The 22,252-nt window shown below is 35.6% G+C and overlaps 1 protein-coding gene across 41 annotated transcripts in view; it reads right to left on the bottom strand.

Annotated features, from left to right (window-relative positions):
- Window positions 1-22,252, bottom strand: part of CLASP2 (cytoplasmic linker associated protein 2) — a 166,447-nt gene that overhangs the window by 35,660 nt on the left and 108,535 nt on the right. For 13 of the 41 annotated variants that reach the window (XM_074900718.1, XM_074900719.1, XM_074900716.1 and 10 more), the window contains 8 exons: window positions 21,852-21,907; window positions 20,613-20,783; window positions 17,395-17,418; window positions 14,552-14,569; window positions 12,503-12,604; window positions 7,267-7,437; window positions 6,189-6,296; window positions 657-719 (listed from right to left, as the gene is read on the bottom strand). In XM_074900718.1, coding sequence (XP_074756819.1) covers window positions 657-719; window positions 6,189-6,296; window positions 7,267-7,437; window positions 12,503-12,604; window positions 14,552-14,569; window positions 17,395-17,418; window positions 20,613-20,783; window positions 21,852-21,907 — 713 coding nt within the window. Of the gene's footprint in view, window positions 1-656; window positions 720-6,188; window positions 6,297-7,266; window positions 7,438-9,379; window positions 9,407-12,340; window positions 12,368-12,502; window positions 12,605-14,551; window positions 14,570-17,394; window positions 17,419-20,612; window positions 20,784-21,851; window positions 21,908-22,252 lie in introns of all 41 variants that reach the window. The other 28 variants (XM_074900726.1, XM_074900730.1, XM_074900727.1 and 25 more) reach the window with 6 other exon arrangements.

Raw genomic sequence — 22,252 nt, forward strand, 5'->3', positions numbered from 1 at the left:
AATTCAGTCAGAATAGCAACATCGGACATTAATACCACACTCACTTAAAAAAAACCCAAGCAGAAGAAAAGCATTTGCTTAATGTTTCTAATAAATTACATAGTGGCTAAAATATGGGTCATTTTCATTCTTAAGTCTTTGGTGGTGCAGCAAAAAGTAAGAAGTGAAGTAAAAAAAACCCAGAGTCATATACATGCATTTTATTCCGCAGGGAAAAAAAAAAAACAAACCACAAAATAATGGTTTTAACTGAAAGAACCTTTCCTTTTTTTAATATCTTCTTCATTTTGGGTTTTTGTTTTCATTTAAAAAGAAAGCAAATACAATAGGAAGGCTATTGAGAGTGCTGATTAGAAAACTACATGCATGAAGAATGCTCTACAAATACTGAAAAATGGAAAACTAAAAAAAGTTCTTCTGCAAGTAAAAATAAAATGATTGTTGTTAAGGAAGAAAAGGAATTAACATTGGAGGGTGGGAGTGGAGACGATATCTAGCAACATGAACACATCTATCTGGATTATTAAAACCATAAAACTCAAATTAATATTAAATAATGCTTTTTAAAACCAAACTATGTGAATAACCAAGTGGGTGGGGAAAAAAAAAATCCAGGATGACTGAACAGATGACAGCAAAGTGTACTCATCCTTCACCTGTAGCCCCATAAACATCAGGAGTGTAGAGGGCACCAGTGGATCTGGAGTGATGTCTGGAAGCTGCAATAACAGGATCATATAAACCCTATCTATTACCCTGGAATCAAAGTGCTGCAATAGTTGCTTAGATGAACAAGAGAATATTTATCAAAAAGATTCAGCTTTAGCACAAGAAACTGAGTATTACACAAAGAAAAAGCTTCAAAGAAGTTTTTTGATTATATAGAATATGATTATATAGAATTATATAGGTTTATGTATACCAGACATTTCATGCATAATTTTTTTTAATTTAAAAGATTAAGATCAGATTAAAAGCAAGTATGTTTAAATTCCAAGGAAAAAAAATGCGTAGACACACACACACACACACACACAAACAGAATCCTCAGAAATACGGAAGAAGTTCCACTGATACTGGTCTTCCATTGTAGAGTTAATTCAAATATACACGCTCAAGTCAGAGCCAGAGTTCACGTACCAAACAGTACCTGCAAAAAGTGTCTACTACACGAATTTACTGTGTTAGCTGAAAGTGTGTATAAACTTGAGTTCTTGCCTAGTGCAGATAAGTCAACCTCAGTTAAAACTCATCACTATGCAGATGAAAGTTAAAATGATTCTATTCTAATTAAAGTTTAAAATAATTTAATGCTATTAATATTTCACATTTGTATTGTTTCTTCAAATAAATAAAATGTGAAATCGAAACATTTATGTTAGTTACAATAGCTCATTAAGATTCTTTAAAGTTATAAAAAGTGGGAACCAAACATCCTTAAGGACTTTCAAATAAAACCAATTACCCTCTTCATTACTGCACTTGGTCTTTTAGAGATTCTAAAGAAGCTGACTCACCACTGATAATATTTTCTTTTTTAAACCAAGTAATTTTAAATCAATGGTTTTTTAAACAATTAATCTCCTTCAGTTTATTTCAGTTAGAATTTTACAGCCACATAAATGAAACTGGTTTCGACATTTTTAACTTGAATTCAAACATCCACCCACAGTGAAACAAATCTGATATAATCTTATGATTTAATAACTGTAAATGCAATTTTACACCTTATGGATACATAAAATAGAAACCAGGAATCAAATAAGGCATTCTTTAGTCTAACATCGACAATTTAAGAGTCTGATTTGAATCAAATAACCCTGACACAGACCAAATCACATTTGGAGAAGCACACTTCTTTTAACCTGAGTGAACTCCAAAATGATCCTAAGTCCTGTAAAGGTCCTGGAAACAACATAGTTTTCTTTCCATGTAAAGTTCTCTACTCCTTATATAGGGTACAGCAATTTATTTCAAATTAAACCCACATGAAGTTGTTTAGCTAAGGAATTTTATTTTGCAACTAATGCTTTGTGGAATACTTGGTCCTTTAGAAAGTATGTCTCAGCATGGAAAAGGAGACAGGCCAGAGAATGTCAAAACATAGGCATTAAGGCTGATAGAGCTTTAAATACAAGATGTAACAGGATAAACCTTTCTACTGCTTTCCATCAACAAATCCTGAAAATTAAAGGTATGATTAAAAATGCAAAACTTTAGGCATATAGTTCCAAGATGATCCTGCCCCCATATAACTGAAATATGCTGGAGAAGTTAAGACAGTGAAAGGAAGCACTATATTGGATCAAACATAACTCATTCCAAATCATATTTTCAAGAATATTCTTTGTACCCCTCAAATTGCAGAAACCGTGCAAGTATTTACTTTTGTTGTTTCATTTATTAAGAGGGATCAAAGTAAGATTTTAAAAGGGATCAAAATAATGTCATTTCTTAGCTAAGACGTGGAAATCATTCTAATATGATATTTAATATCAACTATATGTTAAAGTAAGCCCTTCCATATAAATTACAAATCACTCACTTCTCGGAGTAGTTATTTCCCAATATGTAATCTTATACTGAGAGGTGAGATTACATAACACTTCATGCCATGTATACAGAGATACAATTAGGTAGCATTTAGGTAATTTTTATGCCCAAAAGGGCTTAGCATTTGTAAGCAAAAATTTTTATGTTGAGAATCAGATGCAATCCACATTACATTCCCCTCTCCAACCCCATGTAAAAATGTCTCTACCTATGAATACAGAACTGAATTTGCCTTATTTAATCTTCCGCTTGTATCCTTGAAAACATTAAATTTAATGTTTTTTATATAATTTAATAGCATCTAATAAGATAAAACTGCTCCAATAAAACACTGACTGGCATTTGAAACCATTCAAATAAGAAGTCATAGAGTCACAGAATGGTTTGGGTTGCAAGGGAGCTTAAAGACCACCTAGTTCCAACCCCCCTGCCATAGGCAGGGTCACATTCCACTAGCCCAGGTTGCTCAAAGCCGCGTCCAACCTGGCCTTGAACACTGCCAGGGAGGGGGCAGCCACAGCTTCTCTGGGAAACCTGTGCCAGCGTCTCACCGTCCTAACAGGAAAGAATTTCTTCCTTATACCTAATCTAAATCCACCCTCTTTCAATTTAAAATTGTTACCTCTCACCCTATCACCACACTCCCTCCACCTTTCCTGTAGCCCCTCTAAGTACTGGAAGGCCGCAATAAGGTCTCCCCGGAGCCTTCTCTTCTCCAGGCTGAACAACCCCAACTCTCTCAGCCTGTCCTCACAGGGGAGGTGCTCCAGCCCCTGATCATCTCCGTGGCCTCTTCTGGATCCGCTCGAGCAGGTCCATGTCCTTCTGATGTTGGGGGCCCCAGAGCTGGACACAACACTGCAGGTGGGGTCTCATGAGAGCAGAGTAGAGGGGAAAAATCCCCTCCCTCGACCTGCTGGCCACACTTCTCTTGGTGCAGCCCAGGATGCGATTGGCTTTCTGAGCTATGAGAGCACATTGCTGGCTCACAGTCAGTTTTCCGTCCATTTATACTCCCAAGTCCTTCTCCTCAGGGCCACTCTAAATCCACTCATCACCCAGCCTGTATTTGTGCTTGGGATTGACCCATGTGCAGGACCTTGCACTTGGCCTTGTTGAACTCCATGAGGTTTGCACAGTCCCACCTCTCCAGCCTGTCCAGGTCCCTCTGGGTGGCACATCCCTTCCCTCCAGCGTGTCGACTGCACCACACAGCTGGGTGTCATCAGCAAACTTGCTGAGGGTGCACTCACTCCCACTGTCCACGTCTCCAACAAAGATGTTATACAGCGCTGGTCCCAACACCGACCCCTGAGGAACGGCACTTGTCACTGCTCTCCACTCAAACATTGAGCTGTTGACTGTAACTCTTTGAGTGTGACCACACAGCCAATTCCTCATCCACCAAGTGGTCCATCCATCAAACCCATGTCTCTCCAATTTAGAGACAAGGACATCATGCGGGACAGTGTCAAATGCTCTGCACAAGTCCAGGTAGATGATGTCAGTTGCTCTTCCCTTGTTCACCAGCGCTGTAACCCCGTCACAGAACGCTACCAAATCGGTCGCGCACAATTTGCTCTTAGTGAGGGCACACTGGCAGTCACCAATCACCACCTTATTTTCCATGTGCCCCAGCATGGTTTTTAGGAGGATCTGCTCCAAGATCTTGCTGGGTGCAGCAACTAAGTCATACAAGAAGGAATCCCAGGAATCCTCATTCATTACAGGTATAGCCGCTTTTTTTTTAAAAACAAAACTGAATTCCTAAACATTCTACTTTGCATTCTCTATGCTATCAGACAATTCAACCTATTGTATTTGTATATGAACTTATTTTGATATCCAAAGACAAAAACTAAACTCTATCAATAAAAATAAAACCTCAAGTAGCACCCATCTCAATGACTCATGCTATTAGTTTAATAGATTCGTCTTAAGAAAACAAGCATTTGACCAAATATAAAATGTAAATCAGACCTCACATGCATGCAATTGAAGTCAAGCTGTAAGGTAACAACAGCTGCACAAAAAGATCTGGAAAATCGCTCCCATTTTTAAAGGAAGAGAAGAAATGTGTTTACTACAACACAGTTTTCCAGCTGTCTTTTAGTAAAAGATACAAGTTAACTAATGGATCCTGCACTATGTCTACTTTTAGTTTTATTTCCCTATTAAATAGCATCTGGACAAATTAGTGTTAGCTATTGAAACAGCTTTCCTTCAATTAATCTGTACTTTCCCAATATAAATCCATGGCTGACCGGAAGCATACTGCCTTAACAGAACACAACAGACTTCCAATGCTAATTAGGAGTACCGTTGGGTGCCTCAATTTGAGACAGGAACCAGAGAGTTACTATTTTCAGGCTATATTTAAGAGCTAGTACTACAAAGTCCTTAACTGTAAGCTACACTTGAACAAAGAGAAGAAGAAGGATTCATACTGAAGACTAACTCAAAGGTAACACCAAAAAAGATCAGTTTCAGATACAAGCTTACAGAGACAGTTTTGTATTACCAAGCAATCAAAAAACCCCAAAACACAACACAATATGTAAAAATACTTTTATCAACATTTACTACCAACTTCATAGTAACCTTGACAAGGATACACAGAGATGAAAGGTCTCCCCAGTCCTTAACCAACAACATGTTAAAGTCATTATAAGCTCATGTTCCTATGCCTTATTGACATTTCAGAAACAAACAGCTTGAAAATCTTTCAACTGCCAGGCCAATAAGCTGAAATACTAGGTGAAAACAAACTTTTGCTTATAGCAGCTCTAGAAATGAGGACTGAACGTAGCTATGTATGTGTGAATGTTAAACTTTTTCAATTCTTCTTCTTCCCTATGAAGAATTCCAGCTGCTACTTCAATTATTTATCATTCTATACAGATTAAAAGTAAACTTCAGAACTGTACTTTGTTCATCTGCTTGCATAAGGACTTTGCTACTTGCCCTGTTCATTTCAGCAAATGGAAAGCAGTCTCAGAATACAGTTCTGCTTCAGCAGATTGTTCCCGTATCTGCACCATCATATTTACTTGCTTTAATAGCAAAAAGTTAAAGTTTTTATTATTTTTCTCAGAAAAATACAGTAATAACAATAAAGCTAAGGAGACATAAAATGAAGTGCATTTTCTTCTTATACACAAAATGATACACTGACTAGGAAACAATTTTGAATAACAGCAGATCCTAGCTGTTGGTGCAGGAAAAGGCAGAGGATGACAGCCACACTATATTCTTTGCTCTAGCCTGGTCAGTGAGAAACGGATTATCTAACTGCACTCAAGCAATGAGTGCTGTAATAAAAACATGTAATTCCCAAAAACCTTCCAAAAGCAGAATTGCCCTTTCAAAAAAAGTATCTAGACACTCCATATCACACCCCTTTCCAGACTTGGCATTAAAGTAAGACTAACACTAACAAAGCATTTTGTTTCCAGTGTGCAACCCATTCACACATTAGTCAATTCTGCATTGAAATAAGTGGTGAGTGAGCCAAAGGAAGGGAAAACACAACGGTGGCTGGCTACAAGCTAAATGAAAAGGAGGCATGGATGCGTTAGGTGCAAATAATGAAGGGCAAAGACAGCCATGCACAACAAGGGGCTCCAAGTACTTACCAAGGGGTGGAAAAGAGCGGACAGGGCTTGTGTCCCTGCTACTTTCACGGCTGGCCTCCCGACTGCAGCCCTGACTCACACTAGGCCGAGGAATGCGGCTGCCTCGTGCTAGTATGATTCAGGGTACAGACAAACAGCAGCACAGAAGGGAGAAGACATAAGAAAAGTTGCAGTTTTAATGAAATTCTGTTTTGCAGTAAGATCAAAGATGTATTTCTCAGTAATGACACTGACTATTATGTTGTACTGCAAGTCACAACTGTTTCCACACACTGTCTTGATTGTGCTGGATTATACTCAGTGTAGCCAGTTCAATGAAATTATTTGTTCACACAGCTAAAAAATGGGTATTTACCACTCTTTATGGACTGGTTGGAAAACCTCTTGAAAAGAGAGAGAAAACATCAACAAAAAATATGAACAGAATATTGACTTGTGCTCAAGATCAAGCTAATCAACAGTAACACAAATGAAAAAAACCATAGGTTTCTAAAGAGGAAAAATAGAAAGTTAATACACCTAAGGTAAAAATCAAAATACAAAATAAAGAACAGCAGCAACGCCATAAAAATCAGCTGATATCTTCCATTTTTTCAGTATTATTTTCAATAATATTGTTTGCAATAAAGTAGAATCAGGTTATACCATGAGGCTTAGGAAGTATGACATTCATTTTTGTATCACAGAAATATACATGTTCACACACACATACACAGAAGACACAAAAGTAATGAAGAATATTATCTTTTCAAAATGGTATCACACTTTCATTCAATGAATGTGGGTATTCTGCGGGTGGGGATAAGAAGTGAAGAAAAGTGAAAGACAGAAGACAGGGAGGTGAGGAAAAGAACAGCTACTGCATTCTGACAGCAAAAATTTAAAGTTTCAGCTTAAATTTAAAACTGTCTTGTATATCAAAGACTAGCCTCAGAAAACAGGCATGTTTCAGATTTCTGTTGATATGTATTCTAATTTTATCATCCACCTATAACTAACTAAATGCAAGCTGTAGATATCCAGCACTTAAAAGTAAGAAGGGCTATAAAGAAACTAAGAGTTACTCAGCGATTCTTACCTACTGACAATCTAGAAGGACTTGCTTCTCTACTGCATCCCTGACTTCGTGGGATTTTGCTTCGTTTTTGTGCAGTTGCAGGATTCACTAACACTCTCTGAACTCCTGTGTTCACAGTGGAAAGTGTGGTGGTTGTCAAAACTCTTCCAGGAGACCCAGATCTACTGCCAGCTGAAGGCAAAATGAATAAATCTAAGTAACAGCATAGAAAGTAAACCACCATGGTTAAAAAGAAAAAAAATGCTTAAAGTTAGTAGGAAAGTGGTGGTAGACTGAAATGATCTGGAAAAACTTACAAGGTAAATATGTGAAATAGAAAACCCTCGTCCAAGTTCTTATAGCACTACATAGAAGGTAGATAAATTATCAATGCAAGGAAGCATTTGGCATGGTATTCAGTACTAGATATGCTAAAAAAACCGTAAATAATATTTCTAGTCTTCATCAGCAGTTCCACTCCCTAACAGGAACATTGGTGTGTTCATTTTTTAAGCTACATGGTATTGCTAGACACATTCTATTAAAAAAGAAACTAAAAAGAAAAGAACTGCTAGAAAGCTAAAGGGAGCAACTTTGAACTAGTGATTCATAATTATCCCAGTTCTTTCCATGCAACAATGTTACAATAAAGTAACATCATTTTCATAACATTTAAACTCCTCTCCCTCGCTTTCAAGAGCATGAAATCTTCAAGCACTGCTCTCTGAGAAGTTAAATGTCACTGAAGACAATTAAAATACTAATGTTCGTTTCTGTGGAAGTTACACAGATTCGAAGAAAATCTTCAATTAGCTTTAAACAAGTTAAAAAATTGATCATGGCATATTTAAGCATCTTAAACTGTTATTAATCAAAATGGTACATTACCAAGTGCTATAAATGTTCATTTCAACACAATGGACTCACTACCATAAACTGGTCACTGATCTCTACTTTTAATATTTCAGTTACAGAAAATTTAAGTTTTAAGCCATAATAAAGAATCCATTCTTCTCTAGTTATAACCAATTTATACCACCAGTTGATATAACTATTTTCCAGCTGCAGAATTCAAGAAGTCTGACCAAATAAAAAGCAAAACACAATTTCAACCAAAGGTTAATTACAGATACAAACCTTTTAATAATCTTCTAAAAATAATCAGGTAACTGTATGACCACAGCTATGCTATAGACTTAACATGCAACATCTCAAGTGAGTTTTATGGGTTACTTCTTATGAGGCACATTTAAGAGAGATATAAGTTGGTTAAAGCTTGACCATATGGGAAAAGAAATAAAATCCCAAACAAAATAAAACATGTGCTGGGTGAAAGGGAGAAAACTAGAACAATGGACCATGCATATACTTTCAGATTCATTGTTTGAATTCAAACTTGAAATGATTATTTAGCAAAATCCCTTTTCCAAAATAGGAACCTATTCAGCAGAAATGATAAACAAAATATTACACATCCTGGAAAAAATAATCATAACTTCTACAGCAAAAAAAAGAATAGGCACATCTATAAAATTGCTGTGGTCTGCAAAAATTAAGGGTTTGGCAGCTTCTTCATATCAGGTCATTTCAGTTTAGACCTGATATTACTATGCATTCTTCCTAGCCCCGAGTATTTTGTACCTCTTTAAAACATTGAAAATATTGTAAAAGTTTTCACTGTGCTGGAGAGTTTTAAAAGATTTTTCTTCAATAGGTCAGAAACCTGAAAAACAACTCTTCTTAGAATATATAGAAATGCATCCTCTCATTCTAATACTTCATTTATGTTTCTGTTGTTTGACCTGCAAAGTGTACCGCTATAGCATCAACTAAATGAAGCTTAATGTCCTGAAAATATTATGCTAATAACAGCATTGGCATACTGTTGTCAGTACTACCAGCAGTGTAAGATCTAAGCGAACTGAATGATGATAGAAGGGTTACTGAAATAGTATTCCAAAATGCAAAAAACCTCCAATCTCTATGGCCTTCTAAAGAAGGATTACATCCAATTAGGTAAATGCAGCATATGGAAAAATGTGAGCCAGAATTTCTGCTGAATAGGGTCCTTAAATGAGATATGTCAAACAGGTGATCAAACAATGATGTATACACAAATTCTGTAGACTCTTACCACCAATGGGGTTAGCAGACTGTGATCCTGAACAAGTGTAAAGGCAGGATTAGGGTAGGGGTTTATAATCCATGAAGAGGGAGGGAGCAGAGCAGATTAAAAAATGGATGGCAAATGGAAATAAGAAAGCTTTAGTCATTTCACACTGGAAAAAAAGCCACAAGGGGGTTATGCTAAAGCAGTGCTTTTAAGTAGCTTCCACAGTTGAAGAACTAAACTCAGATGCTATATATATACAAAGCAGATGAAGCAAAGCTGCACAAGCAAATTACAATTCTTCAGCTTTCTAATCAACAACTGGATAATACTGAAGAATTAAATTTCAATTAAACATGAAACTGTAGCCTTCACATTAATTTCAAAGAATATTACATTGCCAAAAAGATTCAAGTTCAACAGCTGAACAAAAGTTACACACAAGGCCAAAACATTTTTTTTTTGAGACAGACAGTAAAGGAACTGAGCTGCAGGTGCAGTGGATGACAAAAAAAATAAACTCACAATGGCACAACTGAAAAGACTTGCATAGAATTTCAGGTTTTCCTCTTTAAAATTCATCTGAAGTATAAAAGAATTTGCTTCCATTCAGAAATTTAATTCTTTTTCTCTGAATGAAGATTGTAATGTAATTTTAGCACACCTTGCTGAATTGCCTGACAACGAAACAGGAATGGAGAGGAAAAAAATGGAACAATTTTTTTCCATAGATAAGAATAAAATAATGAGCTCTAGATTGTATACACATTTATTTTACATTACAATTTAAAAACAGAAGAAGAAGAGTAAAGGGCTTCTAAAACCCTACAAAAGTATCTTTTGTAAAAGCATTCAAATTTGCAAGTCTTTCACAAAATGATCTTTGAACAAAAGTGGTAAATAGTTGTAACCTTAAATTTACAAAGGATCTGTGTTACAGTATTTTTTTTTTTAATAAAAGCTTAAATCTAATATGAAGCTATTTTCCCACTATAAGCTGGGGAACTGAAACAATTCCCTGTATGGAAACGTCAAGCATCTCACTCCCCACAATGCTGTCAAAATTTTCAGTCACATAAAGAAGCATCACCCTAATAGCTGGCATACAGCGTCTGACAATTCTCCTTTGCCTGTCCATTTGTATTTGCCCTGTTTATCTTCCTTAAAACATCTCAGAATTCTTGTTCTCCCCCACTGACAAGTTATAATGAGCTATCTAAAGCCATCAGCTCTGAACGGAAGAGGTAATAAAAAGCTGTAAAGATGCATTCAGGAATTTATTTTTCACACTTCATCACATGTAGACAAATCTAGTTATTTAAACATCAATTCAACCTATCACTGTAGACATTAATATTGTGCAAAAATGAGTTCTCTTGGAAAAAAAGTCATTATTAGTAAAAAGAAACTGAAAAAGCTTCCGTTTGTTTCCCTAAATATAGTCAGTTTAATTAATACTATATAACAATGATAATCACAAAAGTCTTGTATTGCTACCTAAATTTAAGTCCTCCCCCTAAACAGTTTATCAAACAACTTTTTAAGAATTTACCAAATCTATTCAAAGTACGAAGGCATTTTCAAAAATCTTATTTCAGAACTTTCCTAATACTAATGAAAAGAGTGTTAGAGATACTTTTTACAGCTGTTACCTCCCCCTTTAAATCATTAATCTAAATAGTCTTTGCTTATGATATAGTCATCTTAACACTGAAAACATAAACCAAGTTTTTGCACAACCTTTGTCATAGAAAATAACTAGACTTTATTTTCAAGCTCTCATCCCACAAACACTTGTAGGATTAGAGCACTGTCAAAGCAAGAAATAGAACTTCTGTTATTGGATTTTATTATTTTATTTGTTCAGATTTTTTGAAAGTTTTATTTCACAAAACTTGCAAGTATTGGATCATGTTTCAATGCAAAACTGAATGGGAGGTACTCTTAACAGAAAAAAAAAAACAACCCAAACTTCTACCTGCTTTTTTAACCTCTAAAGTAATTCTATTTATGCTAAATGCTGTCATTGCTATGAAAATAAATGTTTCTCCCATTAAACACAAAATTAAGGGGGTTTATTAAAATAAAAAGGATATAGTTACTGATAGCAAAATAACTGTACTGGAAAATTCAAAACCTGTATAATTTACTGGGTTTAGAACATTACACCTGACAAACTATAGGACTGGTTAGTTTATTTTAATTTTGTTCTCAATTTGTCTTCCCTTGATTAATTTCATTGCATTTCACTTAAAGAGGAGAATCTGAAAATGCTACAGATCTTAGTCAGATGTCTGTTGGACATCAGATGTGTGAACAAATTGCTGTAGGTCAGCCAGTGTCAGCGAATGTGAGGTAACCAGGTCTTTCTAATTACTGACAGAGAGCTCAACTAGATTGGAAATTTTGCATTTTCTTTGGTTTCTAAACACACATAGAAAATTACTGTGGATTAGCTGACACACAGTCAATTGCTTGTTGTAACACTAATTCAATAAAGGCTAAGTAACTGATTATAAAGTTAGGGTTTAATATTTTTACTCCAAAGACTTAAGTAAAAGTAACAGCTGTAATACAAAAAAATAAGTATATATCCAAGAGCTAGAGTAGTGCCTAGCTTAAAATGAAAATAGGTATTTCTGGCTGAAAAATAAAGAGGTTTTGAAAAATAAAAAAATAGGTTTTGCAGCTAACACTGAGGACACCAATCAGTCTGCCCATTCTTCTGTTATTACTTGTCTATGTGACATATGTAACTGACACAAAAGTTTACTGGTGTTTTGTGTTGGGGAGGTCAGAAAAGGGGGGAAAAGAATGTTGAGAAGTTATAATTGAAGACAGAATTTAAGGGTAGATTTCATTTTCTGTCACATTGTCTCATTTAACTGGCAAACTAAGACCTATCCTAGTGTTTTGTCCAGAGAAAAACAACATGAATTAGAAAAGCATGCAAATACCACTGACCCAAAACACTGAAAAAAATACCTTCATTTTTGTCTGGCGATGATGAACCTAAGGCACAGAACAACAACTCAGTATGTAGCTTTTTTTTAAAATTTAACTTTGACTGTAGCCATTGGTCAATGAATATATGCTTAAGCATTTGGCCTCTTTATCAGGTATAACTGACAAACAGAAAATACATACGCTGAGACTGTGACACCACTTTGGTTCTACTTCGTCCTCTGGAATCTGTTTTAGAATTTCCAATACCAACAGAAGGTGTTGAAAGCTTTGTTCGTACACGACCTATAAAAGAAAAATGGCATTAAATCAGCTTTTCACACTAATGTAGAAAGCAAAGCATCAATAGCATTTACTAATATTTTCTTACATTTCTGTAGATAAAACCGAACCATAACATAACTCAATTGGTGAAAATTCACTTGGGATAATTAGTAGAAATTTGAACACCTTGAAGGACTTAATTAGTTGAAGAATCAAAATATTTCTCCTCTCATGCTACATATTTCAGTAAACAATTTACACATTATCATTTAAACACCCTGAACTAGCTAGCTTGTTCTTGCTTCCTACATAAATAGGTTGATTATGTTAAAAAAAAAAAAAAAGGGAAGTTTATTAAATATACTAGGCAACACATATGCTAATGTTGCTGTATCGGGCACAGTCTTCTCATGACTACTTGCAGTTGCAATGTTACTTTTGCTGTCATAAAACTAGAAAAATTATGTTGACTATTTTTAGAATAGGGTTCTGAGGTTTCCTCCTAACTTCACTCCACTTCTGAGAAATTTAAATAATAGCTTTCCTATTCCTGAAGATTCTACTGTTTTCCTGGTTACAGGCATATAGACTTTTAGAGGATTTCCCAAGCCTTTTTACAGCATTTTGCAAAGACTAAGTACACTTAATTATTTCTTGGTGACATGATAGAAGGAAATACTATTCTCCTCAAGAGACAGAAGAACTGAGGAAGGGACAGATTAAACTGAGTATCTACAACTAAACCATCAGATCAACCTCTCTAGAATGTCAAACCATCTTGGTTTTGGGTTAAAACTTTCTGCATTATTAGCTATGTTCCTCGTAACATCCAGAGCATACAATGAAATTGCAAAAGAAAGGAAGATCCCAGTTGGATGAATTATAGGTAACTGAAACTTCATTCATAGTAGTGTGGTGGATTATATTTCCTAAAATAGCCTCTCAAACAACAGAAAAATTAAACAAAAACGGAAATCATGCTCATTGTAATTCTTATAAATTGCAAGAACAAAACCCAAAAAGCTTGTACAGGGTGGATCTAGCACAACAAGTAATCCACAGTGTAATTAAAATATTTTCTTGACATGTAGAGTCAATATTTGACCCAGAAGAATTAGATACACAGACTGTTATTTAGTTCTAGCCTCTTTGGGCTTTCCACAGCAGAATTTGGAGACCAACCAAGTTAATATTATTCATCCAAGTAGAGGGAATAGTCATAGATGAGAGTCTATAAGAAGAGAATCAGGATAAAGGAGGTTATTCACTAAACTACCAGAAAACAATATAATAACAAGAACGGTTAGATTAACTAGTCCAAACTCTACTAGTTATCCCCGTGCAATGGCAATGTTTTCCCACTGAGTGCTGTGAGACTGCAAGGCATGTAACTGTGTTCAGAATTTGGCCCCAAAACTTAGGAATACAGAGTGCCACTATTTCAAAGCTATGTTCAACTATCACTTGGAAGCTGGTTTGATTTTATCAAAGTAAAAAAGCAGTTTGTATTTGTGAAGCAAATTGACTGTTAACTCACTTGGAGTCTCTACATCCATTCTCTTAACGACAGGTTTAAAAGTTAATAGCGTATTGAAAATTAACTCCCAAGTCTCAGATAGAAGATTAATAGTAGCACCTGCTTCCCAGAGCATGAACACATTTGATGAAATACTCTGTGACAAAATTTGCTTTAAAAAACAAATGCAAAATAATAAAGCTCCTATGTTTACACACTAAAAATGTTAAGCAATGACACTTCTACTGCAGATGAGTACTTGAGAATTAAAATAAAAGCAAAAGAATTTAAAAAATACTACATGACAACCAAGTATTAGATGCATAAGCTATCTGGAGTTATGAACCTCCACAAAACCCCATAAAGACCACATTCTACTTTTAAAGCTTAATTCGTATCCATGAGAAAATGAAGCTGAAAATATTAGCTATTCTAACAAAATATTTTCTTACCATCTTCAGAAGCTGTTCCTAAACAGAAAAAATAATAAAATACATGATATTCCAAACAATACTGTGTCTCTCCAATTCCTTTTTGAGATTAATCTTATGAATCTTGACAAATTTAATGAAGTCAGGTCTAAAGCTTTGGTGTTGCAACTCCACTATTGAACTGAAGCAAAATTATCAAGAAACATCCACACTATACTGTTCATGATTTACAAGAACATATAGCACTGCCTTCTAAAACTTGTTACAAAACCACAAAAAAAAATAATCTATGTGGTAGGTCAACAAAATGACACGTACAGATCAAAACAGACATTAAAAATATTTCAGTGCAAGCTCTTCTGAAAATATAAAACATACTATTATAAATTATCTCCGAGCAAAACATAAGGACAGTGTTTCCCACAATGGACAGTGATAATTTCATAGGAACTGCCAACAAAGAGGATTTCTCTGAATTTAATCCATGATTACTCTGAAGAGCTACATGCAAAAGATCAGGTTTTGCCCAGAGAAGTGGAATATGAGCTTGATGAAACCAGATCACACTTGAACAAGTATGCCAAGCTTAACAAGGCTTAATTATGACAAAATGAGAGTCAGACAAATCTTTTTACTGACATCAGTACCTAGAATTGATGGGAAGCTATCTAAACAGTAGTCCTTCCTCTCTCCAAGTTTCTCTGAAACAAATCTGATTACAGACTAGCTACTAAATATGTACTACTACTAAATATGTACTAGTAGTGATAAAAATGTTAAAATGCCTCAAAAAAAAATCAAAGGGTATTCCCAATTTTGTTTTCAGTCTGCTATTTCTGACTTATAAGAGAACTACAATCATTAAAGTTTCTGCTAGTGTCTTTGGCTAGCCTGAACTTAACTTTCTCAGCAAACCTGGCTATGGCTTCCTCGTATAATACTATCTTCAAGGCATTATTTTAAAAAAATCCCTCTAAAAAACTAATTTAGTGTAAATTGCAATGCTTCCTCACAAAAATCAGTTACAGTAATATGTATGTAGGAGTGCTTCAAAGTTTTCCAGATCAAATTTGCCAATCTGTATTAAAAAACCCCAAAGCCTAAAATCCAGCATTTTTTCAGAGCTGGATCTTAGGCAACACCTTAGCCAGGCTAATAGCTAGCTGGTCCTAAAAGTGGTGGTTCTGCTCCTCCTTCCTCTCCACCCTTGTGCTACCACCTGGTTTGGATGGCTCAACGCTCACTGTTAGCTCCAAAAGCTAAATAATAAAATATTATTCACTTTTGTTTCATGAAATCAGTTTTCTGGAGTTTGTTCACCTACAGTTATTGATAATGGAGTATTATAAGGTAATGGTGAAAGTAGTAGTAAAAACATGTGGCCAAGATTAGTGGGAAGGGGAAAAGTTGATTAGTAGTTCCTCCTGGTGGTGGTTACATCAGAGAAGCCGTATCATACAATTATAGCTGGAGAGCTAACCTGTGTTCATTCTGTCTTGCATGCCATCCATGCAGATATCCTCTAGAAAAAGCCCCTCTTATTCTTATCAACTGTGCAGCACTTTCCCTACCTTTTTTAAACAGATGTGTGGGACAGCATTAGTTGTGACTAGTGGTCTGAACAAAAGAAAAAGCCTGTACACTTGGCCCTAAGAACTGTTATTGCCGGTAACAATGTGCAAAAGCTCAAGATTGTTTAGCACAGATAACTATAAATCAATCCTATTATATGCAATGTTAAGTAAATCTGATATGTAAATAAGTGAGACAGACCCCACTACCCTGTACAAACTCCCCTCCCTCATTTTGTTCAAGTAGGCTTGCCTCCTGCAATACTCAGAAATGGCTCAAATTCCTCCAGAAAGTATCTCTCATGATAGTGGTTATCTGTACTTGAAAATGATTCAGGATTCTGGGTTTTAGAGATGTACCTTTTTACTGTTTTCATTTCTATTAGTAATATCACCTGCTTTGCTTTAAGTAAACTACTCATTCTTTGAAACGTGTACTGTTATTAAACACATGTGATGAGTTATTAACTAAGTAGCAAACAACTGACTCGTTAAGTGTTCCCCAACAATAAATTATAACTAGAATTCTCATGCATCAGGCTGGAACTCTGTCACTTTATTATATGGGAAGCATTACTTACACCTGAAATGGACAACTACTATGAGAACCCCAATTCTCAACTACTTTGCAGTTATAAAAATGTATGACAACTGCCTCCATGTGTTTAATACAGTGAATTAAGAAAAAGTAAGCACTAAAACTTGGGTGGTATACCTGGTAAGCTATTTTGCCAGGTAGGTCCTTCTTAACAAACTATTCTTTATTAGAGTTACATTGTATTAGAGGATTTACAGGTGCTTAAAATTATGTGACTAGACCAGGTTTTGATAGAGTACTTTCCAAAGAAAATATTTTAGTTTTCTTTTTTTAAAAAATCCTTATGAATATGGTCAAGCATCTTCTACTCTCCCATTGCTGTTCTGCCAAGACAACAAAAAATTTTATTTTATGGGTAAAACTATGAAATGTGATGGAACTAGAGCTAGTTAAAAAAAGCATGTACTGACTACAGAATTGGTCTGTAATTTAATAGAGCTTTTTTTTAAAAAAACAGGAGTAACATCCAATTTCTTATTAAGTTTCTGTTGCAGATACAGGCCAATCACCAAAACCACTGACCAATACAGCAACAACACAACACATACAGTAAGACATCAAGATTACATAGGGGTTAAAGAAAACAGCACAGTATTTTGTTAATGAACAAATATATTAAACAGCAATAACTTTACATAAAAGACACTTTATTAAAAACTTAATAGAATTATAGGACAGACTAAACAATTTCTTACCATCCATCTTGTCAGAAGTATCCTCTTTGTTGAAAAAGCAGGCAAAGAAACATGGAAAACTTAGTGTGTTAGAATAAAGGTGTTCACAGCAGTCATAAAACATTAATTAAGGAAAATACATTAATATTAAATACAGCAGACACGTTTATCTAACTCATGCATGTATAAACTACCTTAAGTAAAGTTGGCTTCTCTCAGTCCAATGTACAAAATTACATAACAGAGTACAAGTACCCTGTACAGGGATGCTGAATCTCTTCGTATTGCCCAGATTTGAGCAAACCCTTACAGTAATCTATATATAAACTGCTTCATGCTTAGTAACAACAGTTGCTGAAGCATCAGTACATATTTATATCATTACTGAAACACAGTATTTCTGTTTCTTATGAAATTTGCTCTTGAGCATGAAGCCCCACCGGGGGTAAGGGACAAGAGGGAAAAAGACATAAGAGTAAGACAGGACAAATGCGAGAAAGTTTCACTCTGGTTTAAAAGCATTAAAGATTTACCAGTTCAGCTGGAAGGTAGTACATGCATATTACAACAGTAACAATCAAAATTAAAACATTTAGTATGAGACATATCTAATAACAGCTTAAGTCTCCTCAAAAAGGACATAAATACTTAAGGATGTCAAAGGCAGTAAACATTTCAAATAATTAAAGTAGAAAATGTCCTCATGCTTCTAGGACAGTCTTTTAAAAACCCCAAACATACATAAGCAAGCAAGAGTTCTTCTATTAATAATAAGAAGGGAAGAGCTGTGTGGAGACAATTATAGATTACTACGCTCATGAACTTGTGGTCCTCTGAGGCTCTAAATTTAGTAGCTGTTTAAGCAAAAGGATGCTTCTCTGAGTAAGGGTGAAAATCAAAATAAATTCAAGCTCCAGAGAAGACAATGTTATTTATTCTGGTATTGGTTGCCACACCTGATGTGATGTGCAAAGCATTATGGAAATACAGTAACATTTTCTAGGCATTTTACTACCATGGTCAGCATTATCTTGACAATTCTGTCATTTAAATTGCCATATTTGGATTTAGTATAAACACCACCCTTAAAATGAACAGAGAGGAGAAGTTTACAAATTAGCCCACTTTCTGAAACATGGCACTTGCTTGGATTCACACTCCATTCATTTTAAGGTTACCTTTTGAAATCTTAAGAGCAAACAATATTTTGAGTGGATTCCATGGTTAATCCACAGCCAAGCACAGAACAGTTACACTCTCTACGTAGGTAAGAGGGGACAGGTATGTGTCATTTCAATTACCTTACCACTACTAAAAAACTGTTAGGACAGTGAGCCAAGACCAATCAAACAGTACTGCCTTTGTGCAACTGTAAACAAACCTTGGTCTCCTTCACTATCACAGCCCTTATACCATCTGTAGTAGGATTTGACTTTACGTGGCTAGTATCACATTATTTTGCCATTTCAAATCACCACTGCATTCTTCTCCACAACTTATTTTATCTGCTAGCAAGGCAACACTTTTCAGATACTCAAATTCTTCAAAATATGACCTGGACTTAATTCCTATTTATTCCTCCCACCCACCTCCACTCACCAAATCTGTAAACTACAAACGAGAATAAGCTATTTCCTTATTTCTGTTATTTCGCTGCATAAAAGCACCACTATTTACTTCCCTGAAAACCTCTGTGCCCTTCTCAATCCTTGCTTACAAAATTCTGGGCATGAATCACATATTGCTTAAAATGTTCTGAAAACAAACCAATACTCCAACCAAGAGCTAATTTCCTGTGAAACTCTGAAGACCAAAGCAGTCTCTTAATTTCAGCAACATGAAGATGATAAATTAATAGAGAGAGATTTCTCTGTTTTCTGTTGGACATTTTTTCCTTCTACCAACCACGCTCTGTGTCACTTCCACTTCTCACAACAGCTGAAGTCCAGCTTTGTCCGAGATTCAGAGTACGTTCTGTTGCACATCAGGCAACACTCTGATCTTGGAGAATAATCATTCCACCTATTTCAGGCTTTCAGACATTAAGTTAGAAGGAACGGAGAATTTCTCAAGCAATAACTACAAGCATATCTTCTCCACCGAGCAAACTGAGCAGCCTAACTTTGGTGTCCACCTGCTACCCACCCAGCAGGTTCTTCGATTTCCCCTTCGTGAGCAGTAGAGGGAGCCCACACCCGAAGTTACTATTTCAAGTAGCAAGTGTTCCTTTCTGTCAGCCCTGCTCACACTCATGAACTTAATGCTGAAACCAAGGGTGTTCAAAGTATTTCAAGTAGGCCCTGATGACAAAAGAATCAACTTGTTTACAATAGTTTTTAACTTAAATTTTAGTTTAAAAAAGCACAACCAAAAACTTTGAAAACCATAGCCCAATTGTATCCTAACACCTCTGCAAACACAACATCTGCATCTCTTCTGATCAACTTTGACAACACTGACATTAGGAGATACTTCCTTGGTGATCTAGCTGGCATCTCTAGCTGAGAAGAAAAAACTAACAGGTTTGTGAACACTGAACCTCACTGCTCCCATTGCTACCCCTACAGTATGGCTAACCAAAAAAGAACAGAAACATGCCCATCTTCTTTTACCTTCACCACTTAGTGGAGGTTCTAGCATCTACCACCACCACTATCGAATACTTTTCTGCACTCCTATCATCTGTAGCAATTTCTGTATCTAATAGCAAGTATTCCTACCAGTGAAGACTGCCACCTAGATAAAAACATACACATAGTTCCATCAATGTGCTTAGGAAGAGATCTGAGAAATCAATACTGTGTATTATTGTGTAAAACACTTCAGTATTACTTCAAGAAGCCACTACTTACTGCCAGGATGTCTCTTTAGCTGATTATTTTACAACAATGCTAAAGAGCTGAGAAAAATGGAACATCAAGAGTCCTAACACTCATTTCCCTGTTACTTCTAGGAACAAAAGCCATGATCACCGTCAGCTATTAAGTGAAGGTACCTCTCCTTCCAATACTTAATATTGATTCCAGACTACCAGATTTAAAGGGCACTGTCATTCTTCCAGCACAAGAAAAATAAAACGTGAGGCAGAACTGGTAACTTATGTCAGAACACCTGCTCTTTTGCAATACTCAATACTACTAAAAATGGCAGCAATTTTTCAAATGTAGAATTATCGTCCTGTAACGTTTTGATCAAAAACCTGAAAAAATATTTCGCAGTACTCAAGATATTTCCCTTACCTAGCGAAGCGTAAGATCCCGGAGGCAGACCAGCTGCTGACAAGCGCCCAGCTCCAGCTGTCTGTCCAGCTGCATGGCGGGCCTTTGCCCCCGCGGCAGCGTTAACATCGATGTCGCTGCGAGACCTTTGCAGAGTTCCTGGGCTTGGAACACTCTTGCTGCTGCCTGAAACTAGCAAAAGATAAAATCAGAAAGTAAGTTGATAAGGATTAAAAATAATTATATTTAAAAGGTTAACATTTCCTACTTCTGCAGCATACTTGCAAAAAGTACAGAAAACAATGTAAAAAAGTTTAAGTCAAATTAGTATTACTGAGGTTAAGAAGTAAACTAGACCTGGTGTTAACATGAAACTCAGCCAAAGAACAGTTTATTTTACAGTTTCATTTTATCTTCATTCAGTGTGAAATTTTAGCATTAATACAAACTCAAACCTTAGTCCAAATTAATTCATTTAAGTCATTTATTACATTACTGAATGCTTCACAAACTTAAGAAAATTCACAGCATCCCTTGTTATACAGAGGGAAGATAATATTTCCATACTTAAGCTAAGATAAAGCCAAAGGCAAGCTGAATGCATACCCTGAATTACTTTAGGGTCTAATCTTTTGCGAAGGATTTTTGTATTCACCTCATATTATTTACTGAATATTAACTATTTGCTTCAGTTAATTTTAACCATCGATATATGTCTTCAAAACTTGACTCCCCCTTAACACTTTCAGTATGCAGAAAAGAAGCACTCTCAATTACAAAGACATGCAAAAAGAGAATAAGGATATCAAATTCTGAAAAGACAAGGCAACATTTAACTCTTTGAATTACAAATTTGTGGGTTTGGGTTTTTTTTTATAAAGAGCAGAAGCCACATGGGAATAGAGCAGAAGTACAATGAGTCCTTAATTTCCAACTGCCATAAATCTAATAATCATCAATAGACCATGGAATAATGGTTTTTTTCTTTAAGGGGGACCATTTCATGACAGATGATCAATTAATAGTACCAATACATAGCAAAATATGTCTTATACTTGCAACAACAGAAAATACATAACGTGAAGTGAGTATGAGGCAATCTTAGCTCCAGGTGCAGTCTGTAATGACACATACCATTATTCAACTTGGAAACAGGGTAAATGATTAAGATAGTACATTTTTAAGCTGCATTTTAAACTTTTAATTCAAAGAACCTAAAGAACAATTACTGTGCACTGCACTGTACTGCAACCATCTTACCTCTGCCTGCAAGGCTTGCTGCACTGGCTGCAGACCATTTAGAAGACAGAGGCCGACTGAAAAAAAAAAAAAAAGTCAGTAAACTCAGTAAGTCAGTCTCATGTATCAGATTGAAAAGGCAGGGAATCTTCTTTTCTTTTCTCCCCTTCAACTTCCTCAGCATATCTTAGATAAATATATTAAGTACAAAATTATAAGGAGAAAACACTCATCTTTTATATTTTATAAAATTGTATCTTCATCACAAGGCATTAATCCCTTGGTTACCAACAGGCACACTTTGCTAACACAAAGTTCAGGCATTCTGGTCTTGGTCAGAGAAACATTTAAGGTGGTCAGTACAATCTTTTAACCACACGGCTGATCTTATAAGTCAACTGTCAAACAAAAATAGTGGGAGC

This window comes from Athene noctua, chromosome 2, assembly GCF_965140245.1.
Source record: "Athene noctua chromosome 2, bAthNoc1.hap1.1, whole genome shotgun sequence".
NCBI lineage: Eukaryota > Metazoa > Chordata > Aves > Strigiformes > Strigidae > Athene > Athene noctua.